Source organism: Myiozetetes cayanensis, unplaced genomic scaffold (genome assembly GCF_022539395.1).
Source record: "Myiozetetes cayanensis isolate MyiCay16 unplaced genomic scaffold, myiCay2020 scf9, whole genome shotgun sequence".
Taxonomy (NCBI): Eukaryota; Metazoa; Chordata; class Aves; order Passeriformes; family Tyrannidae; genus Myiozetetes; species Myiozetetes cayanensis.
The window spans coordinates 29174610-29198647 of record NW_026088185.1 but is presented as its reverse complement, the minus strand read 5'-3'; the positions used below and the strand labels follow the sequence as shown (position 1 = coordinate 29198647).

Below are 24038 nucleotides of genomic sequence, written 5' to 3'. Positions count from 1 at the left end.
GGCGGCGCCGCGGGAAGGAGGGAGGGAGGGTCCGGGAGCCGCCAGGTGAGTGGGGCCGGGGCGGCGGGGACACCCCCGGGCCGGGGGGGCACAAACCTGGGCGATGGGGGCACCCCGGGGACGGCGCAGGCGGTGCTTTGCCCGCTGGTCCCTCCGGCCGCGGCGCTGCGGAGGCGGGGAGGTGAACGGGGGGAAAGGGAAGCTAAGGAATTAAAGCCATGGGGGGGGAAAAAAAATAGGTGGAAAAGAGGCCCAAGAAAGGCAAAAGTTAAAAAAAAAAAAAAAGGCAAATGAAAGGGGTGGGGGGAGTAAAAAAAACCAAAAAAGGTTAAAAAAAGAAAAAGAGGGAAAAAAGGTTAAAAAAAGGACAAAAGAGAAAAGGAAAGAATAAATAAGTAAGGGGGGGGGAAGGGAAAACTCTCAAAAAAAAAGAAGAAGAAGAGGGAACAGGTACTTGGAGCGCTCTCTGGGCAGGCTGGGCAGCCCGGTGCAGCGGTGGCCGCAGCTCTTGGCAGGGAGGTGATGGCAACGCCGCGCCCTCTGCAAAACCGAAGCCGTCCGACCACACCGGGAAATTGAAGTTGCTGGGGAGAGCCCGGGCTTGTTTCCCCAGCTCTGTTGTTCCACAGCTTTCGTTACACTACAAAGATATGTGAAAACAAAACGAGCTGGTGCAGTAAATGAATAACTGGGAATAGCCGCTCTGTGCGGGGTTACCTTTGTTGCATTGGTGGCTGCTTTATTTCCCTGTAATTCCCGCCTTCCACGGAGTCGCCTAAATTAGGTGTTGTTAAGAACCTGACCTGGAGAAGAGTTGGGGGGATTTATTAAAACTAAAGTGCTGTTGGCTGCTGGGTCCCTTGAGGGAGGGAGGCTTTGGAATTACCTCCTTTGGCAAGGACAGAGCCTTCGGAGGTCGTGGGACCACACGCAGCTGTGCTTGGGAAGGCGTTAACCTTTCCTCTTAAAAATCAGCCAGCTGTTGAGTAGCTCAGAGCAGCGACGCTTAGCTCAGAAATAGCTTTAATGTGATGATTAATAAAATAGTGCTTTGAAAAGATGTGGAGGGCACAGAAATTTGATCTATAGGAATCTGGGTTTGTAATTAAATATAGAAGCGTTGCAGAAAAGGAGATGAGCCTTTGTAATGTTTCTGCAAGGTTTGCTAATGCTCTTCTGCTCTCTTGAATGCTAAATGGTATGGAAAGATTAAAACAGCCGTTCTTCTTTAATTTATAGACTGGTAAGTGTATTTGGCAGGAACTTTAGGAAAAAATAACATCAATTATCTCCCAAGTTAGAGGCTCACTTATATTAAATTGTGCCTGTTTGGTTTATTTGGCCTGCTGGTGTGCATAGCAGAGAAAGCTTCCTCAGGGTTGGTGACCTGGATAGATAATACTGCATGAAAACATCGCTGTGCTGTGCAGCGACTTAGGAACCACACTATGCTGGTAGAGCACTGCATGGGGCAAGAGGGGGGCTCCTGCCCCGAGGACTTTCCACTTGCAGACCCTGAATTGCAAAAAATACGTGCATGTTGCATGGATCAGGTTGTGGCTGCGTGGGCAGCGGCCGTCCTGGCATGTTTGTTTAGCTCTCACTTCTGTGCTTTGTGCCCCCTCCTGTGTTTGCTTCGGTTACCTCGTAGGGATGAAAGGACCCATGTGTTGTGGAGACATGTAAATAATTACAGAATTGAGTAATAAGATTTTAGGCAGTTGGAAATGCCACAGAGGAGCAATACTGGAGAGGCAATTTGCTGCGACTGTGGAGGAGAAAGATCTTTCACCAAGGTGAGCCGGAGCAGGGCTGAACAGAGAGGGCTCCAGAGCAAAGGGCAGAAGATAGGTGTTAATGCAGAGAAAAAGGAAGAAAATGGTGGGATAAGGGGATTTAAATGTCTAGGAAGGTAACATGTCTTGCAAGGTGTGCTTCAGGTCTGAAATCCACTCGTGCAGCCCTTCTTTCTGTATTTTGCAAGTTTCAGATGGGTAATAGGGTGTATCAAACCTATCCATGGTTACACGTTGGGTAAGTGACTGAGTGAGTGGTTTCAGCCACTCTGAGCTACTGCAAGGGGTCAGGGCCATCCCCTCCTGGGGTCCCTTGGTGCAGTGGTTTAGGAGAGCAAGGGGTTGCAAGGCTGCAGCCTCCCTGTTTTCCTGCATCCAGCCAGGACTGTTGTGGCAGACTGGAGTTTGGATGGCCCCAGTGAATGCTTTACTGAGTGAAGTCTCTGTTGAGGAAGGGCTGCACCGGGGAATCTTAGGAGAATATGGTTATTCAGTTTTAATCTTGTTTCACATTGTGTATTTTCTTCCATACTTTATTACTGTGGCTATTTGCATAAAAACACGAGCTCTGTTTCTTTGGAGTTTACATGCTCCTGCTGCTTTTGCCCTGCTTGAAGCCCCAATCTCCCTGTAACAGCAACCATTTGTGATATTGTGAGGGGTTATTTGCTTCAAAAAATGTGGAGGAAGCAGCAGGGAATCAATGAACTCTTACATATTTGGTGCTGCTTAACTGGCCACATGGGCAGGGTGAAGAAAAACCTCCCGTGCTGACCATTGTACCCCAGCTGTAGGAGACCTTCTGCAGCTGAAACACAGTGGTGGAGCAGCGTCTGCTTTGGTTAATTACTACTGGGTATTTCAAAGTAGGGTAATAAGGGCAGGATGGTGAGAGTGCTGATCTGGGAGCTGGGATTCAGACTGGTACAGAAATCCTGTAGTGTCTGCATGTCTCTGCCCCTGTGCAATAAGAAAAGCACGTTTCTGTGGGTTGCTTTGTCTCCACAGTTTGCAAGCTTGAGGAGTCAGAGATTCCTACACTGTGCCTGCAATTAATTCGGTGTCTGGTCTCAGGTAAGATGTCCAGCCATTGGTACAAGCCTTCTGTGGTCATGGTTGGTTCTTGTGTGCATGTGAGCTCAGCTGGCCAGGATACTTACCATTCCCAGGAGAGCCAGTGGTCCAGACACACTGCCCTCTCCACAGTCATGGAGCATGTCTTGCTCCTCTCTGGCTGCAGCCCTCTTTGTCTTGCCTAGGCATGGTGTAGCTGTACTGAGGAATGGCCAAAAAAGCTCTGTTGACAGCTGGTGTGGGAGGCTGTGGGTGACTGGTTAATAGCCCTCACAAGAAAATTTTGGGGAAGGTAAGACTTGCAGCCAGCTGGAGGGAGGTGTACAAAAGTACCTCTCTATTATTGGAGAGAGAATTTAAAGACAAACTGATGAGAGAAGGAACCAGCAATTTCAAGGCAGAGAAATGCTTGTGCTAGCTTTCCCTTCTCTAAAGATGGGGTTAGTTACCCCTGAAGCCTGATGCTGCTTTCTTGCTTACATACATGGTGTTGTTTCTACCAGAGTCTGCCTGTGACAAGTAGGAGTCTGAAGCTGGGCCACTGCAGACAAGACTGTACCTCCAAGGGTGGGTGTGACTGAAAAAAGGCTCCTGTGCATCAGTACAGGGGATGCCTGAGAGCATCAGGAATGTAGAGTGTGAGTCAGTGGTGGTGGACACCTTCTACTGCTCCAGTTCCTTCTCTACATCATGCTGGGAGAGGGGCAGAGTGAGGTAACTCACTTCTCAGGGGCAAGGTTACATTGGCAAGACCTCAGTCTGCAAAAGGTACAGCTGGAGGAGATGTGATCAAGGCTGTGAAATGATTGGTGGTGCTGGGAAGTAAATAATCCATGTGTCCTCTGTCACTGGAGGACGGGGCCATGCAATGAACTTACCAGGCACCAGATTTAAAACCAATGAGAGGAAATTCATTTTGCAGGCAACACACACGGCAAAGTGCTACAGGATGCTGGGGACGCCAGGGGCGTGGATAGATTCGGGAAAGGCCACAAAGGGTTGTTCAGTGTAGGACTAGTGGTAGAGCCTGTGCCAGGAGCAGGCCCTGGGAGGTGCTGGGGGAGCATTGCTCTCTGCTTGGTGTGATGTCCCTCTGTGGTTCAGCATCTGCTGAGAGCCGCTGTCGATTCTGTGTGGGTAATGGCCTTGTGCTTTGGCAGACTGAGAAAGCAGCAGTTGTGTCTTCTGTCTTTCCTGCTTTCACAGTAAAGTGCAGTAAAACCATGAATCTGCTACAATGGAGGATCCAGCATTTCAGGAATTTGACCAAGAGGAATAGCTGACCTTCCACTTGGATCAGCCTCGCCTCTGGTTGTGTTGGAGCCATACATTGGGCAGGTGGAGGCAACACGAAAGATATGATGTTCAGCCTGAATGGTCCCCAAAGTGAGGGTTATGTCCAAGAGCTCTTCCATGAGGAAGCACAGCAGGTATGCCAGAGAGCTATTTCCTTTCCCAGATTTCCATCTCCATGGTCTCTGCACTCCTCCTGGTCACCTCTGTGGGAAGTGAACAGGACCAAAGTAATGACACTGCCCTTCGTTTTGATATGAAAATCTGAGGTTTATTATTTACAAAGGGAAAGAGGGGACTTGATTTCCAGAGGGCAGGAGAGAGCAATTGCCATAGGAAAGCCATCATTTCCCTGGAGGTTCAGGTCTCAGTTGCAGCAATTCTGAAATTCACTGTGCCCCCAAGTACCAGAGTCCTGTGTCCCCTCTAGAAACAAAGTGACCTGATCAGAGATGACTGTGATGGGAAGACCATCTTAATCTACTCTGTTGGTCCCAGCTGGTCCTACCTGATTTGTCATCTCCTCTAAGAGACTTCTCCAGTGCACCATGGACCCTGCTTGCCTTGGTGGGGTGTTTGGCAGGGACAGGAGGAGAAGCTCAATATAGCTGCAGGCTCTGTAAAGGACCCTTGAATGGTGGTTTTGGTTCATGTGATGGGGTTAATTCACTGAGCCTGAATGGGATTCTGTTGCTGCTTATCCTACAAGAATATAAATAGGGTACTTCAGGGAACACTCTCTTTCAGGGCCTCAGGGATCCCAACAATTCTGCTGCCCTCTTATCTTGGAGGCAGCTTGCAGCAAAGGGCTGCCTTAGCAGCTGTTGGTGGCTGTCCCACTGTTGGTGGCTGGCTGTGGCACCACTTCTGCAGCCTGCCCATAAATCATGAGAGGTAAAACCAAGGCTTTGCTTTTTCTAGGTATCTCAAACGCAGACCAAGCCCTGGTGGAAGATCCAGCTGTTTGTATGGGAGCCGGTGCTTTTTGGAACATGGGATGGTGTCTTCACCTCCTGCATGATCAACATTTTTGGAGTGGTTCTTTTTCTGAGGACAGGATGGCTCGTGGTGAGTGACTTGGTTGGACGTTTGAATAGACATTTTCCTTCACACCTCCTTACTTTATATATTCATCACCACTCAAGTGTTTTGGGTTCTGGGCTGTTTGTTGTAAACATTGCTTATGACCCCTGGTATTTTGTAGCTTTGCAAGAAGGTCTGGTAAAATGTAAAGCTGAAGTGGTTTTTCTAAGTGGTTTCCTATTTTAGCTTTCAGAAAGAAAAAGAAAAACACAACAACCAACCTTGACAATGAACAGGGACATCCATGTGTTGTATTGTCGAGACAAAATAACCACTTTTCAGGTGAAATGTATCGCCGTAGTTACAGCTACTCAGCCGTGTTCCTAACACCACTGGAGCAGGTCTCTTCTAAATGTGTCAGTGATGGAGTCCCTGATTTCTGGAACAGAGTCCTCAGTCAGTTGAAACTGTCATTGCTATCAAAGAGAATTTCAGATCTGGGTCAAGAATAATATCTTACTGAGGGTCAGAGCCTGGAAGAGTGTCTCTGCTCCCCTCCTGATGAAAAGCGTTGTACTGTACCTTAAAATTTCCTCTTAGAAGAAGGAAAGCTCCCCCAGGGATGGATAGGATTTGAGCTTCAGGCAGAGTTCATGTCACAGGCATGGTGAACACCTTCCAAAAGGAGCAGGAAGACACTTGCACTCTGTATTGAAAATTACTTCTCTGGAGGTGTTGAGGGGAGCCGCAGTCATCGTGTTGGAGAAGTCGGGATGATTTTCTACCTTCCTTTTCCTTCTGATTTTATTTCCTCCACATCTTCTTTGAAAGTGAGTTATTGCTGGACCAGACACAGATAAAAATAAATCCAGTAAATAAAAGAAAAACTGAACCAGCTGGAAGTTAGCGTGAAAAGGAAGGGAGGAGAAACCAGCGTTGGCAGAGAGCTCCCCTGGCAGAGGACAGAGGCTTTTGCTATAAATTTCCAGGGCTGGAGCCCGGGCTGTTGAAGCTTTGCAGTTGCAGGGGACCCTAATCTTGCTGAAATGTTCAACAAGGATAGTTGCTGCACTAACCCCTTCTGGCACGCATGCATAAATAAACATCAGCATTTAATGGGGGCTTTCTCTTCCCACTTTCTCTGCTTGCTATTGTTGCTGTGAGTCCAGCCTTCCTCCTTGGTCTTGATGTTAACCCTTTCTTCTTTGGAAACCATTGGATTGCCCATTAACTAGCTGCTGGCATAGCCTGGTGCCACCAGCATTTTCTCAAAAAGCCCAAGGCTATGTGAACGTTTGCATATTTTTGCCTTTTTTTTTCTCTCTTTTTTTTTTTTTTAACTGAAGCGTTTCAGATTTATTAACCCTTTAACCTGAGGGTAAGCAGTTGAAAAAAAAGAACAATTGTCCTTTTAAAAAGGAGTATGGGGTTGGAGTGGGCTGTGGTGCTGACCCAGCCACAGCTGCGTTTTTGCTGCATTTATAGCAAACCTTGGCTCTGTTCCCCACTGACCAGATAACACCCCTGTCAAAGGCAGCAGGATGCTGAACCAAAATAGGATTTTATGATGATAGCAACATCCTGGATGTATTTCTGTTTTTTCACAAAAAAGAGAAAAGAAAAAAAAATAATCCGAGATTTCAACCAACCCCAGAGCAGGGAGGCAGCCTTTTAGTGCTGGTGATAAACAAACCCCATCATGGCTAGCGTGACCTCAGAGATGAGCGCAGCTGGAGCAAGGTTGGAAAGGGGGGATGTGGACATGGCCTGTAATATGAGTAAAGGCAGGGAAGGGAAGCCAGACCTTAACGAAGCACTGGGCACTGGAGGAGATTTCGGATCGCTGTGCACTGGTCTGAGTGATTTGTCAGCAGAGGAAGGTGGGCTGGAGCACGAGGGAAAACTTCTCACCCTGGAAAAGAAATTACAGCCGTGTGCAAGAGGGTGGGAGGGTCCTGAGCTCAGAAGAGCTCCTTAAATGCTTTTGGACATGCTAAGCACCTTCTCCTTCTGAAAATCCAGCTCTAAATGGCAAACTGAACACCCCCCAAAAAGGGGTTATGCTGGCCCTTAATGCTGCCAACAGGGACCTGCAGCTGTGTTTGTTCAGAGGCTTTTGCTCTACACCCCATACTGAGATCGTGGCTGGTGCAGCAGCTCCTCCCGGGGCCCTCCCTCTGCCACAAGCAGGAAGGGCTGATTTTTTTTCAGCAGGGCTGAATCCTGTGCACAAAACTCCCCTGAGTCCAGGGAGGGTGAGAGCCACCTGTCACTCTGTGTACGTCCCTCAGATAAGGGCTGGCACACGCTGGTTTACGAGGCTGTTATTTATCTTCCACGCTGTGGTGCCTTTGGGGTTTTACTCTCTCATCTCACTATTTGGGAGGATCAGAGCTTTCAGAGGTAAATATTCTGAAAAATTAAAATACAAGCTTGATGCTCTTCATAAATCAGCTGTTGCAAATCCCAGGTGTTCAATTTTGAAACTACTTTTTGTTATTAAATTGGTTTGTGGTTTTTTTTTTTAAGCATGTCATTTTTAAGCATGCAAATAGGTGGTGATCCCCTGCCTATGATGGCTGAATCATTGTTTGACCTCATTCCTTTTAAGCCAGAGGACAAAATGAGTGATTCACGGAGAAGTCCTGTGCAGGGCTGAAAGTTGGACATGGTAGTCCTGTGGGTCCCTTCCAACTCAGCATATTCCGTGAGATTCTGTGACAGAGCAGAACCTGCTCAGGTAAAGGTCTGCCGAACCCCAGGCTGAGACAGGTTTTCATCAAAGGGTTGCTAATAGGAACTGTAAACTTGGCAAGCAGTTATGTTAATTAGACAATTAGGGATGCCTGTGTGCATTTCTTTTAATCTGTAATGACTCCAGATTCATACATCACTAGTGACTAGAACCAGGTAGGTTGTTTCTCTGTCTCAGCAGAGTTGGTGTGAATTGATCTTTATCTGATTATTTTTTTTTCATTTCAGGGAAACACTGGCATTGTAATGGGCATGTTTCTAGTGTCCTTTGTCATCCTGGTTGCCCTGGTGACAGTCTTGTCTGGAATTGGGGTGTGTGAAAAGTGCAGCATTGGAAGTGGAGGAGTCTACTCCATGATTTCTACTGTCCTTGGAGGTCAAATAGCAGGGACCATTGGCATCCTTTACATTTTTGGCCAGGTAATTAAAAAAAGTTGTTTAAAGAAAATTTTGAAACTTTGTGATGGAGGTATTAATCTTGTGCTTTCCTGCCACAGGAAGTAATGCTCCAGGTAAAATCTGGGTAATGCTCCACTATGCTGAGCAACATGGGAGGCCACCACAGGGAGCTTTCAACCCCACTCTGCTCCTCAGGAGTAAGCTTGTGCATGACAATGTGCTGCCTGATGTGGGTCACAATGGTAGAGGAGCTGTGTGTCTGAACAAGCTGCTCAGGACGTGCTCTCCCATCCCAAATTAGCCCCATTGCCAGGACATGCCCTTGCTGAAATTAAACCAAAGTGGGAGAGGTCAGGGTGGCCACTTAAAGCTCAGTGAGCAGCTGTGGGCTGGCAGGTTGGCCTTGGTGTGCTCCCCATGCCCTTAGGGACTGGGCAAGCCTTGGCTGCTTCTCTGCAGGAGCCAGCAGAAGTGGAGCTGGTGTGGGAGGAGGGCTGGGCAGTGGTAAGTGCCACAGCTAATTGACTTCTTGTGAGCCAAAAGTCACAGTTCTGGATTTTCTGAAAGATCCCAAGGAGCTTTCTTGATGGTGAAGCACCAAAATTCACAAGTAGTGCACATAAAGAATGGAAAATAATCTCTTAAACCTGCAGTAACTTAACCCCCTCCCCCTATAAAGACCTTACGAACAGTATAAAATGTGGTGAGCAGAGAAGCATTTTTATGGAGGTTTGTTTTTAACTGACTGGCTTACAGCAATCTCCAAAACCCCTTAATAACCCCCAAACCAAAAATAATCCCCCCTTCTCCTTTTGCTCCAGATTAAAAGCAAGTGTCCATAAAATACAAACCGAACCTAGTTACAAGCCAAGATATGGAAATGGGCCACACATGAGAATCCTTCCTGTCATATTTTCCACTCTCGCTGTCTGGGAAAGCAATCAGGTTGCAGCCTGTCCTGAGGGTCATAAAAGCTGGGCTGCAGCAGCCCCGGCCCCTGCGTAGGCATCCCACGTGCACGGGGGGTGTGGGGTGGGAGCTGGCAACTCGCTTAAGAACACTTTGCTTGCTCCCAAAACCTGATGCCTTTCCCTTCTTGGCCGTGCTTTTTGTCCAACGTGCTTTGCACCGGCTTCAGGCTGCTCCCCGGTATGAGACGCTCTTGGAGTGCTGTAACTTCTGTCGTCAGACAAGCCCAGCCAGAAATGGGGTATTCCCTATTCCCTACTCTGAGTGGGGCAAGTGGGGAATGCCTGGCCACATGCTGCTGATGCAGAGAGACTCAGGGTGTAGTTCCACCAATCTGTGCTAGTTGTCTGCCTGTGAGGGAATTGAATCCTTCAGGATGTCCAAGGTGTAGGTATCTGAGTCTGGACAGGTGGATATCCTGCATCTCCTGGGTAGGGCCAAGTGGTCCTGCACACCCTCAGTGGAGCAGTGCTGGGTCTGTCCAAGGTGGGGGATCTGCAGTGAATGAGGGGCCTGCTCTGCTCTTGCTGTCTTGGGTGGGGGTTTTGTCCCTTCCAGGCATGTGGGAGCTGTGCTGCACATCCCCTCATTCATGGACAGGGATAGAGGGGTTGCAGGACCCAAGCTCATACCACCCATGTCAGCACGTCAGAAAACCCTGACCTGTTTTTCCAGGGATGCCACACACAGGAAAGGGTTGTTGCTGAAGTGTCAGCTAGTGGGAACCTCTAGAAGGAAATGTCCTGGTATTTCAGATTGCTGCCCCGCAGTGGGGTTTGAGGCCCGAGCCTGCGCTGCAGATGTCCTGTCCTGCCGACTCTCAGCCACCCCGGGCAGAATGCGTGTCCTGCCCTGCTGCAAGACAAACAGGCAGCTTTCCCTGGAGCTTGTGGGGGGTGGCACAGCTTGCACAATGTGCTCTTCTGAAAAGTGCAGGCTCTGCTCCAGCAACGAGATGGGGAGCCAGTGAAGCATCTTTTTTTTACGTCCAAACTAAACATGGAGTTAAAAATAACCCCTGGGAGGCAATGAAGGGGCAAACAAACTGCAGTTCTTCAGGCAGGTGTTGAACTGGGACCCTTTCCTCCAGAGGAAGCAGAAGAAGAGAGGAGACATAGAGGTTGACTCATCCCTTTCTCACTCAGAGAAGCCAGTGTGGTTTCTCCTGGAGTGTTAATGGAGGGTAAATTTTAAAGCCAGTGGAATGTTGCTGCGGGGCTGGCCCTAGCACCCAGCCTTCTCTGTTTGCTTGGGCTTTAGCTATGCTGCCCTGGCAGTGTGCTGTCCTACAGCAATAAGGTTCAATCCCTCTAGGCCAGAGTAACATCAAAAGGGTTGTATTGTGACTGCAAATGTCTGTCTGTCTGAACAGGGATCCCCACAGCCCGGCATGGGGATCCCTTTTTCTGCCATGGAGCACTCCCAGAGCCCTGTCCCTCAGTGTGTTGCAGGTGCCATGTACATCACTGGCTTTGCAGAGTCCATTGCAGATGTCCTGAGCCTCAGCAACATCTGGGCAGTGCGTGGGATCTCCCTGGCTGTCCTGTTTGGCCTGCAGGGGATCAACCTGGCTGGGGTGAAGTGGATCATCAGGCTCCAGCTCCTGCTGCTCTTCCTGCTGGCTGTCTCAACACTGGACTTTGTCATTGGGTCCTTTACACATCTTGATCCAGGTAAAACTGGGGGTTTATTGCATTGGGGTCAGGAGGTGTTAATTCCCTGTGGTTTTCTCATTACATGTGTGCGTGAAGTTACACACACTTGGGCAGAGGTAGAGTTCAGAGCTTCCAGATGTATCCCCTGTCCTTTGGTACTGATCTTTTAGAAGCAACCAATAATTTTACAAGGAGTAAGTACTTCCAGAGCAGGACTGAAGATGTCTTATAATTTAGGTGTTTAACCTCAGGAATTCAGCTATCAATGTGTGTGCTTCTTATACTTGTACTGCAGTCAGAGATTTTCTAACAACAGAGAGCATCTGTGTTTGCAGTTGCTTTTTGTTGCCTTCTGCTGCCTAACTCGGCATTAAGCACGGTGCCCATGAAAACGGAGGATTGTGACTTTGAGATAAGAAGATTTTCTCCTGGAGACCTCTGAGGTCACTTAGACCCTGCCTGTGCTGAGCTGTGCTGGCTGAGCCACCAGTGCTGGCCCTGGGCTGCACACCACTGGATCTGCTGTCCAGGGTCATGCTGGGGAGCTGAGGAGGGAGCTGAGTGAGGGCAGGTGACTGCTTGGGTTTCAAGGAGCTGTGAGTGTGAGTTCTCCTGTTAACTTTTCCCAGACTGAGTTTAGCTTGCAGTGACGGCTCCAGCTTGGGCAAGGCAGAGGTTCAGTGCAGCCCTGCTCACACCTCAAGCCCCCTTCCCCTCTATCTGCATCCCCAAGAGGTGTTCAGTGGGAAACACAACTCAAGACGTGGGTTGTTGCTGTGGAAGCAGCCCTCAAGAACTGCAGCAACCACTCCAGCAATAAGTGTAATTAGCTGAGTAAACAGAAGGTGTCACCTTTTTCTTGGCTTCCTCTGTGTCCGGCGGCACCTTGAGGGGGGGGTTGCAAGTGACCTGCTGAAGTGAGTTTAAAAGGAAAGCTCTTGAGTTTTGATTGACAGCTATGATCCAGCTGCTGAGCCAGGTGGCAGGAGGTGAGTCACGTAGGTACCCGTAGCACTGATGGCACAGCTGTCCTTCATGCTGCCATTTTATTTCGTGCTGCTGGTGGACGTGTGTGAGGACGATGTGGCACGGGGACAGAAGCAGCTGCTCCCCTGTAAGACAGAGCCTTATGGAAAGACACTTGCACTTTATATTTAGCATGTAAGAAATGCCCCAAATGAAAGCCTGTGAAAGTTTCAGCAGTGCTTGTGAATGAAAATGAAGCGAGGACGGTTGTTGCTGTGGCCTGTTTCGCGGAGAAAGCAAATGACCTGTTCCAAACAGCTGTGTTTCATTGGAAGTTGTTTTCTAAAGTAAATGGAGTGGTTTTGCACTTTGGTTGTGCTTATAGGAGACTTTTCTAATTGTAGAGAAAAATGAATACTCAAGGTGAGGCCTGATGGTAGGAAAGTGAACGTGGCCCCAGGAGGCGAGAATTAGATGAATACAGACGTCAGCAGGAAACATGCCCAAGTTGAGGTCAACATAGTTGTCTTTGATTTCCTCCACTGGTGAGCACTATGTCATTTTCTTCTGACAGAAAATAGAGAAAGGAAGGGAAACGAGGTGGCTGAGCATTGCAGATGCTGCAGTTTAGCCACGGCTGACCAAAGAGAGGAGGGTTTCCGGTGGGTGGAAGGACATCGGGCTGATGGTGGCCAGATCCAAGCCCCAAATGCAAGTACCCCAGAGCGGTGCTGCCCATCCAGTGGGACCTGCAGCCATACGGCTGGCAGGGGAGAGCTGTGGGTTCCTCTGCTTTCACAGGCCGCTTCCCGGTGAGAGTGCATTTCCCTCCAGGCTGGGCGGTGGGATCCTCCCGAGTCCTGCATTTCCCCAGAAGGCCTCTGAGTGGTGTGTCAGCACCAACGGTGAGTGCTGGGCTCCGAGGAGCCTCCTCACGCTGTGTGGATGGATGGATGCTTCTCTCCAGTGCAATTGCCCCCACCAGCAAACCATCCCTCCTGCAAGAAGGCTGCAGGTGGGATGTGCAGGTGTCAGTGAAGCTCCATCCTCGGGAGACATCTGATGGCAATGGTGGGGTGCAATGCATCGAAGCCCAGCACCTGGGGAAGCATTTGGGATCCTTTTGGGGTAGGCAGTCCACTGATCATCTCTCCACAACCCTCACAAGCATGTGGTTTTTTTGAGTGTGGTTCTGTGGCTGCAGCGGGGACTGAGAGTGCAGGGAGAGGTAGTTTTTGAGGACAGACCTGTGAGCTGGATTTCAGCTGACATCTTTTCTGGGTTGTGTCCTTGTTTTATGGCAGGTTTATGGGCTTTCAGTTCACAGCCTCAGGCCACAGTCTCTGAACCTGTAAAATGGGCCGTGTGCCATCATCCTGCCTTTCCTGCTCCTGCCATGGCAGCCTTTTCTCTCACTTAGCATTTCCAAGTGCTGCGCACATACCAAAGGGCCGCACATCTGCCAAGCAGCAGTTATTTGGATTTAAATAATCTCCAGGAATGCCTGTCCATCTTGAAGGTCTTAACCGGCTGCCTTTGTGTGGTTGCTCTGGGTGGAGTCCCCTGCTCTTCTCCCTGTTCCCGCAGCTCACACCCAGGCACACACCAAATCGGATATTGTCCAAGCACTCACTCCCTTCCTGTGGTTTGCCTTTATTTTTAGTCTGAGGACGGAGCATGTTTACACAAAAGGGGGCTTCTCAGCAGGGCTTCCCGCTGCTTTTTCTCCTTTTTTTCCTCTCTCTTGCCGTGGCTTGCTCCCGCTCCAAAGCCAGCCGGGCTCCTGCAGCCCGGAGCTGGGACTGGAGGAGCTGAGCAGCTCCAGCAGACAGGGAGTGCTCTGGGTTGCTTCTCCAGATGCTGCTGACCCCGCTGGGACTGCTGGCTCCCTGCCAGCCTGCCCTGTCCCTCTGTCTGGCCCCGAGGGCTTTGCTCCTTTCCACAGGCTGCCCACAGGATGGGGTGGGGACTGGCTGATGTTTTGGAGTTAATCCTAAATCCTCCCTTGGCTCCAGTTGGCACTTCCCCTGGGGCTGGGTCACAGTCCCAAGCTGGGATCTCAGCCAAGGGTGGGTAGCGACCAGAGGAGCTCCATGCTCTGTCTGAAAACCAGCATCATTGAGCTGTCTCTGGCCACTCAAAGTTCAGGCCATAAACAGAGACCCCCATGCTCCTTCCTTCATACAGAAAACATCCATATTCTTTCTACCTAGGCACAAGCCAGTGTTCCTACCAAACCTAACACAGGTGAATTGAAATCAGTCAGTGCTGGACTTTTCAACCCATAACCAAGACCCAGCACTTGCTACAAATGTTCACAGTAGCAACACAGGGATTTTTGGCTTGTATACCTCTGCGTTTTAATTCTGGAAGTCCATACCTCAAAATCAGCCCAAGTTATTTTGGGAGGAGGAGAGAGGATGCTCCTATCCCTGACCAGCTCCTTAGAACAGTATGTGAAACTTTTTGGCCTTTTCATGTCCCGAACATTAGAGTCACGGAAAAAGAAGATAAGCTCTCCGTTAATGCCCACTCTTTTATTTTCCTAGCATATCTCTGCTAATTTTTGTGTAGGGTGACTCCCAAAAACTCCCTTTCAATTAGGCGCCTGCTTTCCTGTTTTGGCAGTGGCTCCCAGGTGCCCTGTTAAAGCTGAGTGGCTGTGGGAGCGCATGGGGGGCGGTCACTGGGAGGAGGGCTGGTGTTAATTTGGCTGTGCTTTGATGGAGAGATGAAAGGAATCACAACACGAGTGAAAGGGGCCTGACAGCAGCTTCTTAAATGCCTGGGGGAGAAAAAAATAAATTATTTTGTTAGTGATTCAGTAATTGTGTCCCCTTGGGCTAGGATTCCTCCCCCCAACCACCCCATCCTGCAGCAGACGGTACCACGTGGCTGGGGGAAGTGTGGAGCCTGGCTGTGTGGGGCTAAGCCCCTTTCCTCCTGACTGGGAAATCTGGGTGGTTCATTTCTCAGGGGTGCAGGGAGGTTTGACAGGCATGTTGCTGTCAGGGTGCTTCTGCTTGTGATTATTTTCCATGCAAACCACATCTTTCACGTCACCCACTTGAATTTTAGCTTCCTGAAGTTGCTCACACAGAGCCCAGAAAACTCATTTATCATCTTCACTTCTTCCTCTGAGGGCAAGTGCTTTGGAAGATTCATCCCCCTCCAGTGTTCTGTGGCTGAGCTGGAGAGCTGATGCTCTCCTGCGGGTGCCACTGGTGAGGAGCTGTGGGAGATGAGCTTTGCCTGAAGCTGCTCCATCAGACAGGGACCCTGCAATTGTTAAAGTGATTTATGTATGTAAACACTGGTGTAAGGATCTCTCAAATGGTGCCTCTGGGGCTTTGATGGACTGAATTAATTAATTATATTCCCCCATATGCAATATGAAAATGATCAAAGCATCCTAGTCGGGGGCTTTTGCTCGGCTCTGGATTGTTTTGTTTTATTTTTGGGCACCAGGGGTGTGCCCCAGTATCATAAGAGAGGGTGCAGGAAGGATGTGTGTGTTAAAAGATGATCTGTAGCTAATCCCAGAGGCTTTATCCAGGCTGATTGGTGACTTCCTGTCCTGAGACACATCTGGAAACTGGCATCAAATTCCAAGTAGAAATCACTGAATGAGTGGCAGTGGGAAAAAAAAATCTCACTTTGCTACCGAACAAGGTAGACACCATGGTGAATAAAAGCAGGAGGCTGCTAATACACTCGTTATTTATTAAAAAACATGGGATTGCTTTTCCCAGGTTTTTCCAATTATAGTGCATTGAATGGCCCTGACATCACTCTTGAGCTGGGGCCAGCCTATTCAACAGTCTGGCGAAGACATTTATTAACTGGTTACCTGCCAATTGTCTGGGCTAGGAGCTGCGGGACAGATGTGTTTTGAAAAGTGATAACATTGTTAGAGGCCTTATTTAGATAGTGAGAGGAAAGCTACAGCTCTCTGTCCAGGCTCTCTGAAGTAGGTATTTAAAACAGTTTATTTAAAAAAAAACCCACCAAAACAACCAAACATTAGGTTGAGATGTAACTCTGCTGACGGGTTTGTAGGTAGGTTTTCACGGTGTTTCCTTGCTGGAGGATATCCAGCAGCAGGACTTTGTCGAGGAGCAGCAGACTGACTTGCTGACAGGTGCTTGGGGTGTCAGTACAGCTGCTGCACCCTGGGGGCTGGGACTGGCATCCCTGTACCCTTGCTCTGCTGAGACCAGGTGGGATTTCTGGGCCCATCTCTCTGAAGCATCTCCCAGGAGGTGGGTAAGGAGGGGAGGAGAGCTCTGGGTCTGCAGGTCCCTGCCCTCCTGCACCCACTGGGCTGTGCTGGGAATGGATGCCACATACATCTAATCTGCTCTTGAAAATTTCCAGTGATGCATCCTTTGCCGCATCCTTGGGGACTCTGCTCTAGTCACATTTATCTCAGCTAACCCTCTCTTCCTGAAGCCAAACCCCACTATTTTGGGTCTCTTGAGGACTTGGGGACAATCTGGTGTCCTTCCTTTCTTCATTGAACCACCCTGCTTGGAAGACCTCTGGTGTTCTTCAGTCTTCTCTTTTCCAGGCTGTGCCATCTGTGTGGCCATGTGGATCATAGGAGCAAGCTGCCCTCTGCCACATGCTGCCAAGGATGAGGAGGGTCCTGACATCACCTGGAACCCTAAAGCACGGTACTGTATGGTACTGTCAGGGACCAGCTGGCCCAGATCCATTGCTGGAGTGGGAGAGGGTTTGCTGAGGTTGTTACGGGTTTAAACTTGCTTAATAGGTGCTACTGCTCCTGGTTTATGCAGGAGATTTTGTACACATTGTTTGCTTTAATTGTTTGCCGTTTCCCTTGAAGGCAATTCTAAACTCATCTTCCTAGAGCTTGTAAATAAATCCTGAAATATCTCGGCTGGCTTTGTCCCCTGCCAGATGCTGCCTTCGTGTGGGCTTTCTCCACCCATTCCTCTCATAAAACCTCCTGTGCAGGCTCTCTGCTCACCAGCAACTTGTTTAATGCTGGAGAACTACTAAAACTGACTGGTTTGAGAAAGATACATATAATTTCATAATCTCTCCCTCTCTCCCCATTGCTGTGTTTAAACAGGACAACTTTATTTAATTGCATTGATTCTTCTTTCTCTTTTTTTTTTTTGGTGCCACCACATAATTGTTTTCAAACGATGAAGATATTTTACCTCCTCTTTTTTTTCATTTCCCCAGTGTTTAATTTCAGTCACAGTTCAGCTATGCCCTGAATCAGCTTTCCTTATTTAGGGATTTAATTTATTAAGATAATTTCTAGATATTAGATTCTTCCTCCAGCCGCTGCACTTCTAGTTTGCATTCCTCTCCTAGGCTAAAAGAAAACTTTACGTGGGCCATGGATCCTTATCTGCTGTTCATCATCTTCCCTCCTGGCTTGTGTTAATAATTTTTGGCCTTTTTTGACTGTAGGTAAGGGATTTTATCCTGTTTGTACCTTCATTAGCCTGGATGATGGCCCGGTGGTTCTTGCTGGTTTTCTTTTTTGCTCAAAGGGGAAATGCATCCATTGAAAAATAGATTTTGGTAGGCAAAATTTATTCTCTGATTTAAATGGAATTCAATTAATAGTTTCAAACAGACAAAAAAAATTCCTTTTAGGTGACAACATCTTTCTCAACCTTGCCAAAATCAGACACTCCTTGATTTCCAGTTTGATTTGCATTCTGAAGCTAGACTTGAAGCTGTAGATGTGTGTGCGTTGTATAGAGGATAATGAAAACCTTCCAAAAATAAAAGCAAACTATCATTTTAGATACAAAATCAAAAAGTCAACAAATGGAATGGTTTTGTTTTGAAGTACCATTGTCATATGGATAATACATCCATAGTTTGGAAGTGTGGGATACTCTAGTCATAAAGGCAGAAGACTCTGTAGATCGTGGCAGGATCCTGTGGATTCAGTTATATCATGGTTAACTGCTTTCTTTTGAAAGATGGGGATTTGATCAGCATGGATTGGGCTTTGCCCAAAACAATGCACAGAGTAGGTCCGAGATAGAGAGGAGGTCACTCCAAAAAGTCCAAAGGATGTGTGTCATCGCTGTTCAACTGCCACCCATTTTCCTCCAATTGTTGTGCCTTGATTCAGCCTAAATTCTGATTCCTTGAGACTGTGGTTTTCCATTGGAGAAGCTCTGCAGAGCCTCCCACAGTTGGGGACTCTGGACATGACTTCCAAGAAGTACCACTCTGTAATTGATAATAATATCCCATTGATGAAAACTCTTTTCCTAGAAGAAGGATGGAGCAAGGGACACTTCACTTCTTGTCCTCTTTGTAATGAATAAAATAATTTTCACCAGCTGGTGTGAATACTGCTGAGCAAGCCAAGCTGTGGATACCACATCAAAAAATCAAATAGTAATGGAAGGATTTATGTATTACAGCAAGTCTAGTTCTTAGCATTAAATAATATAAAACATAAGTGAAATTTATAAAGCTGAAACACCTGTGCTAAAATATCTTCCTTTTTTTTCTTGTAACCAGAATTTTAGAGTTTCTACCTGCAGAAAATGTATATTTTTTGGCTTTTTTGCAAAAACTAAAAATTTTTGTCAATCCATAGAGACAGAGTAAGTGCCAAACAGCTCTACTAGCTACTTCCACAGGCACATTCCTAAGTTTTCCTTTATTTAAGCAGTGCTTTTGTGATGAGGAGCTGCCCGTGTGGGCCCTTGCAGCCTCTGAGTGTGCTCTTGTGTATGTTGGTGGTTTTCCACTTTCCTGAGAAGCTGAGGTGGAGATAAAGCAGGCGCATGGGGAGTTGGGCAGAAATTAGCATTTCCTGCCACCCAGTCCAGTCCTGCAGGAGATGAGATGTGGCTGGGGAGAGCCTGGGGGGGAGCTTAGTCTGCCTCATGATCTGAGAGGGGTGACAGCATCCTGCAAATGAAAATTGCTCCATCAGCTAAAGACAAACGTCAGAGACAGATTTAAGTAGCTCCCTTTGTTTGTTCTGCCTTTTGTGCTATTTTTAGCTGTTGGCCAGCACACACTATTGCAGGTCCATTGGCTTTAGGGAGAGGAGGTGCTCGTGGTCTGATGGCTCTCGTGGTTGGGATGCCCCATGAGGAGATTGGAGATGAAGCGTGAGTGCATTTACCAGGGGTGCATTTACCAGAGAAGGGAGGATGTGAATACTTGGGTTTGTCACATATGTAAAGGGCTGATGGCCCCTGAGCAGTTTTTTTTGCAGGTTTCCTAAAACAGATCACCCCCAGTGCTTCTGTTCCAGGCTTTCTTGCTCGCTTGAGGGTATTCAGTGCAACAAATCCCATTCTCCTCCATACCTCTGCTAACACAGCAGACCATTGCTGATGTTAAAGCTCTTTCCAAGAGCATCCTGCAGCAAGCTGGTCTGCAGGATGCACTGCCAAAACCCCGAGCAGCTTAAGAAGAGGTCGCCCAGAGTGCTTTCCCTCGACAGCTCTGTCAGTCTCCACGCCTGCTAATTTGTCTGCTGAACTGAGCAATATTTATGCATGGGGGTGATTCATCTCCCTGCAGCAAGGTTCCTGGCAGCTGTCAGCGTGACGCCTGTCTCTATACTGGTGGTGCTCAAAGTCTGATCTGAATATCCCAGTTTTGTCTCTGCCAGTGGTGGTGGGGGCTAGACAGGTGCTGTGGAGGGTGGTTTTTGGAAGAGTGTTGATGGTGGGATCCCTCGGAGCCCACGGCAGCAGGAAGCCGTATTGTGTGTTGACTTTAAACAGGAGGTTTGGGAGATCAGCTCTGGAGCAGAAAACAGGGGCTCGGGAGGAACAAACACTTGCTGCTTCAGAAGGGCGGTGATTTCCTTTTGGGTAAACACGTCATTAATCTCAGGGAGCACATTCTTTTCCATCAAAAGATAAGAGATTTGAGTTGCCTTTCTCAGGGCTTGGCCTTTTTAGATTGTTTTAACTGTGGCTTTCCCTCCTTCAATTACAGACTGTACATAATCTCTCCTTTTAGTTTTGTTGGGCTTATTGTGGGTGCAGAGAAGGTCTTGGGCAAGGGAACTCCTTCCTTTCTTTCTTTAAATTTGCTCTGATCCTTCTTCCCCACTGCCCTCTTGCCAATTTTTTTTCCCACTAAAACCTGTCTATTTTGCTACTTGCAGCTCTGACGAATTTGAAACGTAAGTGTGGTGTTTGTCCTAATTTATGAAACAATCTCCCTAGTGGTGATGATAAAATAGGAGCTTATTTGTTCACCTCAAGTAGAAAAATGGCAGTGGGCTTCTCTCCCCACCCTGGACTGTGTTTTGCTGCTTAGCTTTGGCTTGGCATTTTTGAGGGTGCCACTTGCTGTGGCCAGCAAGCCATAGGGTGATGCTGGCTGCAGCACCCAGGGCTTAATTTTCAGCTGGCACCATCCCCTGTGGGGAGACAGCAGAGGAAGAACTGCTGCTTTCACTTCTGCTCCCTGTGGCTTGCGGTCTGCGGTTGCTCTGAACTCTTCTGGTAGCAAATGTATTTAACTGGCATTTAAGGATGAAATTACAGAGGGAATTGAGTCCCTTCACCGTCTTACCTCTTCTTCTTCCCAGTACTTTTTCCTAAGGGCTGCCAACAGCAACATGGGTCAGGGTGGAGTAGAGCAGGAGCTGGGGAGCTCCCACATCCTGCATCTCTCAGTGCCCTGACAGCTCAGGCAGATGGTCTGCAGCATTCCTGCACTGATCTGTGTGCCCACATGCCATTGTGTTAACTGTGTAATAGCTTCGTTTCTATCACTGCATAGTCATTGACCTGCATGTATTCAACACAAAAAGTAGGCTTTTTTTTTTCCCTTGCCTAGTTTAAGACTCCCCAAGCAGAAATACTGAGGCTGTGGGAGCTGCCAGCAGGTAGGATGTGGCCCTGAAGACTGAGATGAACCCAAGTCATGATGTCATTTGTGACATATGGAGAATGAATCTGCAGGGAGCAATCAGAAGTCCTTTGTTTACTCTTTTTCATCAGGGCTGGGCTGCACATGCCCCATCTCCAGCTATGGAGCTGTGCTGCTGCCCACAAGTCCAACATGGAGCTGACATGATCCTGGCTCATAGGAAATGTGCACTGATCTATGCTGACTCACGTGGCACATGCAGGGCTGCAGAAGAGGCCAACCCAGGTTTGGTGAATGTGGTCCCTTGGGTAGATGAGTCCAGCTGTACCTGTCAGAAGCCTCATCAGTCCATCCCATCTTCTTCAAACTCTGCTCCCCTGCAGTTCTTCTCTTTTCCTGCTATTTCTTCCCAGTCTTCCAGCCAAAACTTGTCTAGGATGTCCTGGAATATGTTAAAACATTTTTGCATCCCTGTAGAAGTTCAGCAAAGGTCATGTTTATTCTCTGTACCTGTCAGTGCAGCCCTGCTTCTTGATGCCCTTTGCTTCCATGACTCACCAGCTTCCTCACCATTCTCTCAGAGAACTGGGGCTTTCTGGTGCAAATCTGTTCATGCATCCCACAGGCTGAGTGTCAGCCTGCAGCAAGCTGAGCAGTGGATTTGTGGCACAGAAAACCTGCTATGCTGTCCTCTGTCCACCTCCAGTACTGCTTCCCTCTCACTCTTTTCCTCCCCAACCTTTCCACATTTTTCCTGCCTTCACCTGCCCTGTGGCAGGCTGGCAGCAGTAGGGCAATGCCTGGGAGTAGCAATGGTAGTGCTGGACTTGCCTGGGAAAAAATACTGGGAGGACCTCTGGAGCTGGAGCTGGGCGGTTGCAAAGGCATGGCTGCAGAAGCAGCCCGGCCTTGGAAGAGCTTGGAAATGTGATTGTTAATGTCAGTGTTAAACAAGCCCAAACACAGGAAGCCAAGCGTGTGCACAGAGGGATGCGGAGGCTTGTGTCTGCACTGCTTTGATTGATTTATTTTTCATCTGCTGGGAAAGGTGATTCAAGGTGTTATTTGTGACCCTGGTGCCTTCTTCGTGCCTCTTTGATTACGCCAATCCACTGGGGATGTGCACCATTTTCAGTGCCCTTCACTGGGTGTGCTGCATGGCGCTGCAGGGCTGTGGTTGTAGTCAGCTGGACCCATGTAGTTCTCTGGCACATCCAGCACTTCACTGGGGAAGTCCAGAGCCATCCAGAGTGTGGCTCTGTTGGTGCAGAGCATCTTTCAGAGCTGTTGTGTCAGACAATCCTGTGTTGTTTGTTGCCTCAAGTTAAATTTCAGCGTTTGCATAGAGTGGGGGGAACACTGAGATAAAGTCCTTGGTGTTTGGACGACTTTCATGGCTTTGAATCCATCTCTGCACATCCACAGTTTCTAAGTGGGTGGTTAATCCTGTATATCTGTGATTTCACACAGACATGCTGCAAAAAACCTATTGCTGCTGGTGGTTTGGCATCAGTATGTTACTTCATTAAAGCCAGGCATGCCTAGTTTCCCCTTGACAAGTGAAGACACTGTTCTCCTGTGACAGGCTAGGGGCAGTAAGTATAGAAGTGTGTTTGTAAGTGAGTTTGGTGATCACCAGACCATGGATGAACTTATTCTGCAGGCAGGAGAGGAATTAGTGCTGCATGGGCTTTTGGAGGGAGAATTTCACTCCTTCCCTGTGTAGAGCCTATGTAGGAATTAATTTTATTTAGGCCACCCAATAGTCATCTGATAGACCACAGCTTCTGAGAGTTACCAGCCTGACAGAGCTTGACTTGCCCATTGGAGAGTTAACATCTCAGAAGTTCTGTGCTTGTACTTGCCTTCAGCTAAGAGTTTGGAGGAGGAAAACATAAGCATGTGGTCGGTGAGGAGTGAAACTTTATCTTACTGCAGGGTGTGTGTTCAGATGAGGATGGCAGCTGTGGGACCAGGCTGTGAGGACCATTCCCGTTTTCCCCACACTGGTGTGCCTGGGTATTTCCAGCACCTGCACCAGGACCTCATTCTGGGTGTGCATTTGGACTGGCATCCAAGGGGAACAACTGGATTTCAGAGCTTGTGCCAGAAGGGTTTAGAGATGGAAGAAGAAATGGGAAAAAGAGAGAGAGCAGAGATAATTATGCCAAGGATATATAATTACTCTTTGGCTCTCCATGTCTTACATCACACAGGATCCTGAAAATGCTGAGGTCAGACCTGGGAAATGTGCTGCAAGACAAACACTTCCAGCTGTTCCTCTGAAAGAAAATCTCAGCAAGTACCTTCCAGGCAGGAACGTGTGGGTTCACGTCTTTGGGAAAAGAAAAAAAACCACACCTCACCATTTCAAGCCTTCAGCATTCACCTTTGTAATTAAAATCTCTAATCACAAGAAGAGTGCAATTCATAACTGTCTTCTGGGAGCTGTTTCTTGAGGTGGTTTTCCATTTTTGCATTATTTAGCCCCTGCCTCGGTGCCAGGCTTTGCTTAACCTTAAGCTTGTGAACAGGCTTATTGAATTTGGCCAAGACTTGACTAATCTGTAATGAGCTCCAGGTTGTCTGGAACTTGGCAGCACCGTCGTCCTCTGTGCTGTTGCATAATGGCCTGACCCTGTGTAACCACAGCTTTGCCTTGCACCCCTTCTCCAACCTCTTGGAATTTCCCCTCCAAAACCCTGGGCCTTGTGGAGGGGCTGCCCTTGTAAGGGGTGCCTTGAGTGCCAAAAACCTCCTTGGTTGCTTTCATGTCCTTCCACAGGGTCAGAAGTGGGAGAAAGTGCAAGAAAAGCTCAAACATGGAAACCTACCAGGATAGAGGGTGGATGCAGCAGAGGCAATCAGATGAAAACTGGTACCTCCTCCTAGGCATCCACAGTGGCTGGAGGAATGTGAGAGTCCTGACCATCTTCTTCCTCCTCCTCTGGCTGCATCAGGCTGGTGTGCAGCCTCCTGTGGTCCCCTTGTGCTTGCAAACGGAGGATGCTCATCCTGGAAGCTCTTCCATTTCAAACTTACTAGGTGGTTTTTATTGTTTATTACATCATTTTAATATGGGCAACTAAAAGGACTTAATTTGTGAAAAATCACAGGAATAATTCAGATGTTGCTCTAAGTCAATTTTTCCCAATTGTTTATTTATATCAGCTCAGCCACTTGAGAAACCCATTATTTGCTTTCTCCTTATTGAGTATCTAATGATGAAAATAAATTGTTACCACTCTTTATTGTG

The 24038-nt window shown here is 48.1% G+C and overlaps 1 protein-coding gene across 6 annotated transcripts in view; it reads left to right on the top strand.

Annotated features, from left to right (window-relative positions):
• The window catches only part of SLC12A8 (solute carrier family 12 member 8), a 50975-nt gene continuing 26937 nt past the window's right edge, over positions 1 to 24038 (top strand). For 2 of the 6 annotated variants that reach the window (XM_050340335.1, XM_050340336.1), the window contains exons 1-6: positions 1474 to 1796; positions 2805 to 2870; positions 4077 to 4300; positions 5085 to 5231; positions 8169 to 8360; positions 10750 to 10981. In XM_050340335.1, the coding sequence (XP_050196292.1) occupies positions 4229 to 4300; positions 5085 to 5231; positions 8169 to 8360; positions 10750 to 10981 (643 nt within the window). In that variant the 5' untranslated portion in view covers positions 1474 to 1796; positions 2805 to 2870; positions 4077 to 4228. Of the gene's footprint in view, positions 46 to 468; positions 1244 to 1473; positions 1797 to 2804; positions 2871 to 3373; positions 3438 to 4076; positions 4301 to 5084; positions 5232 to 8168; positions 8361 to 10749; positions 10982 to 24038 lie in introns of those variants that run through there. The other 4 variants (XM_050340339.1, XM_050340341.1, XM_050340340.1 and 1 more) reach the window with 4 other exon arrangements.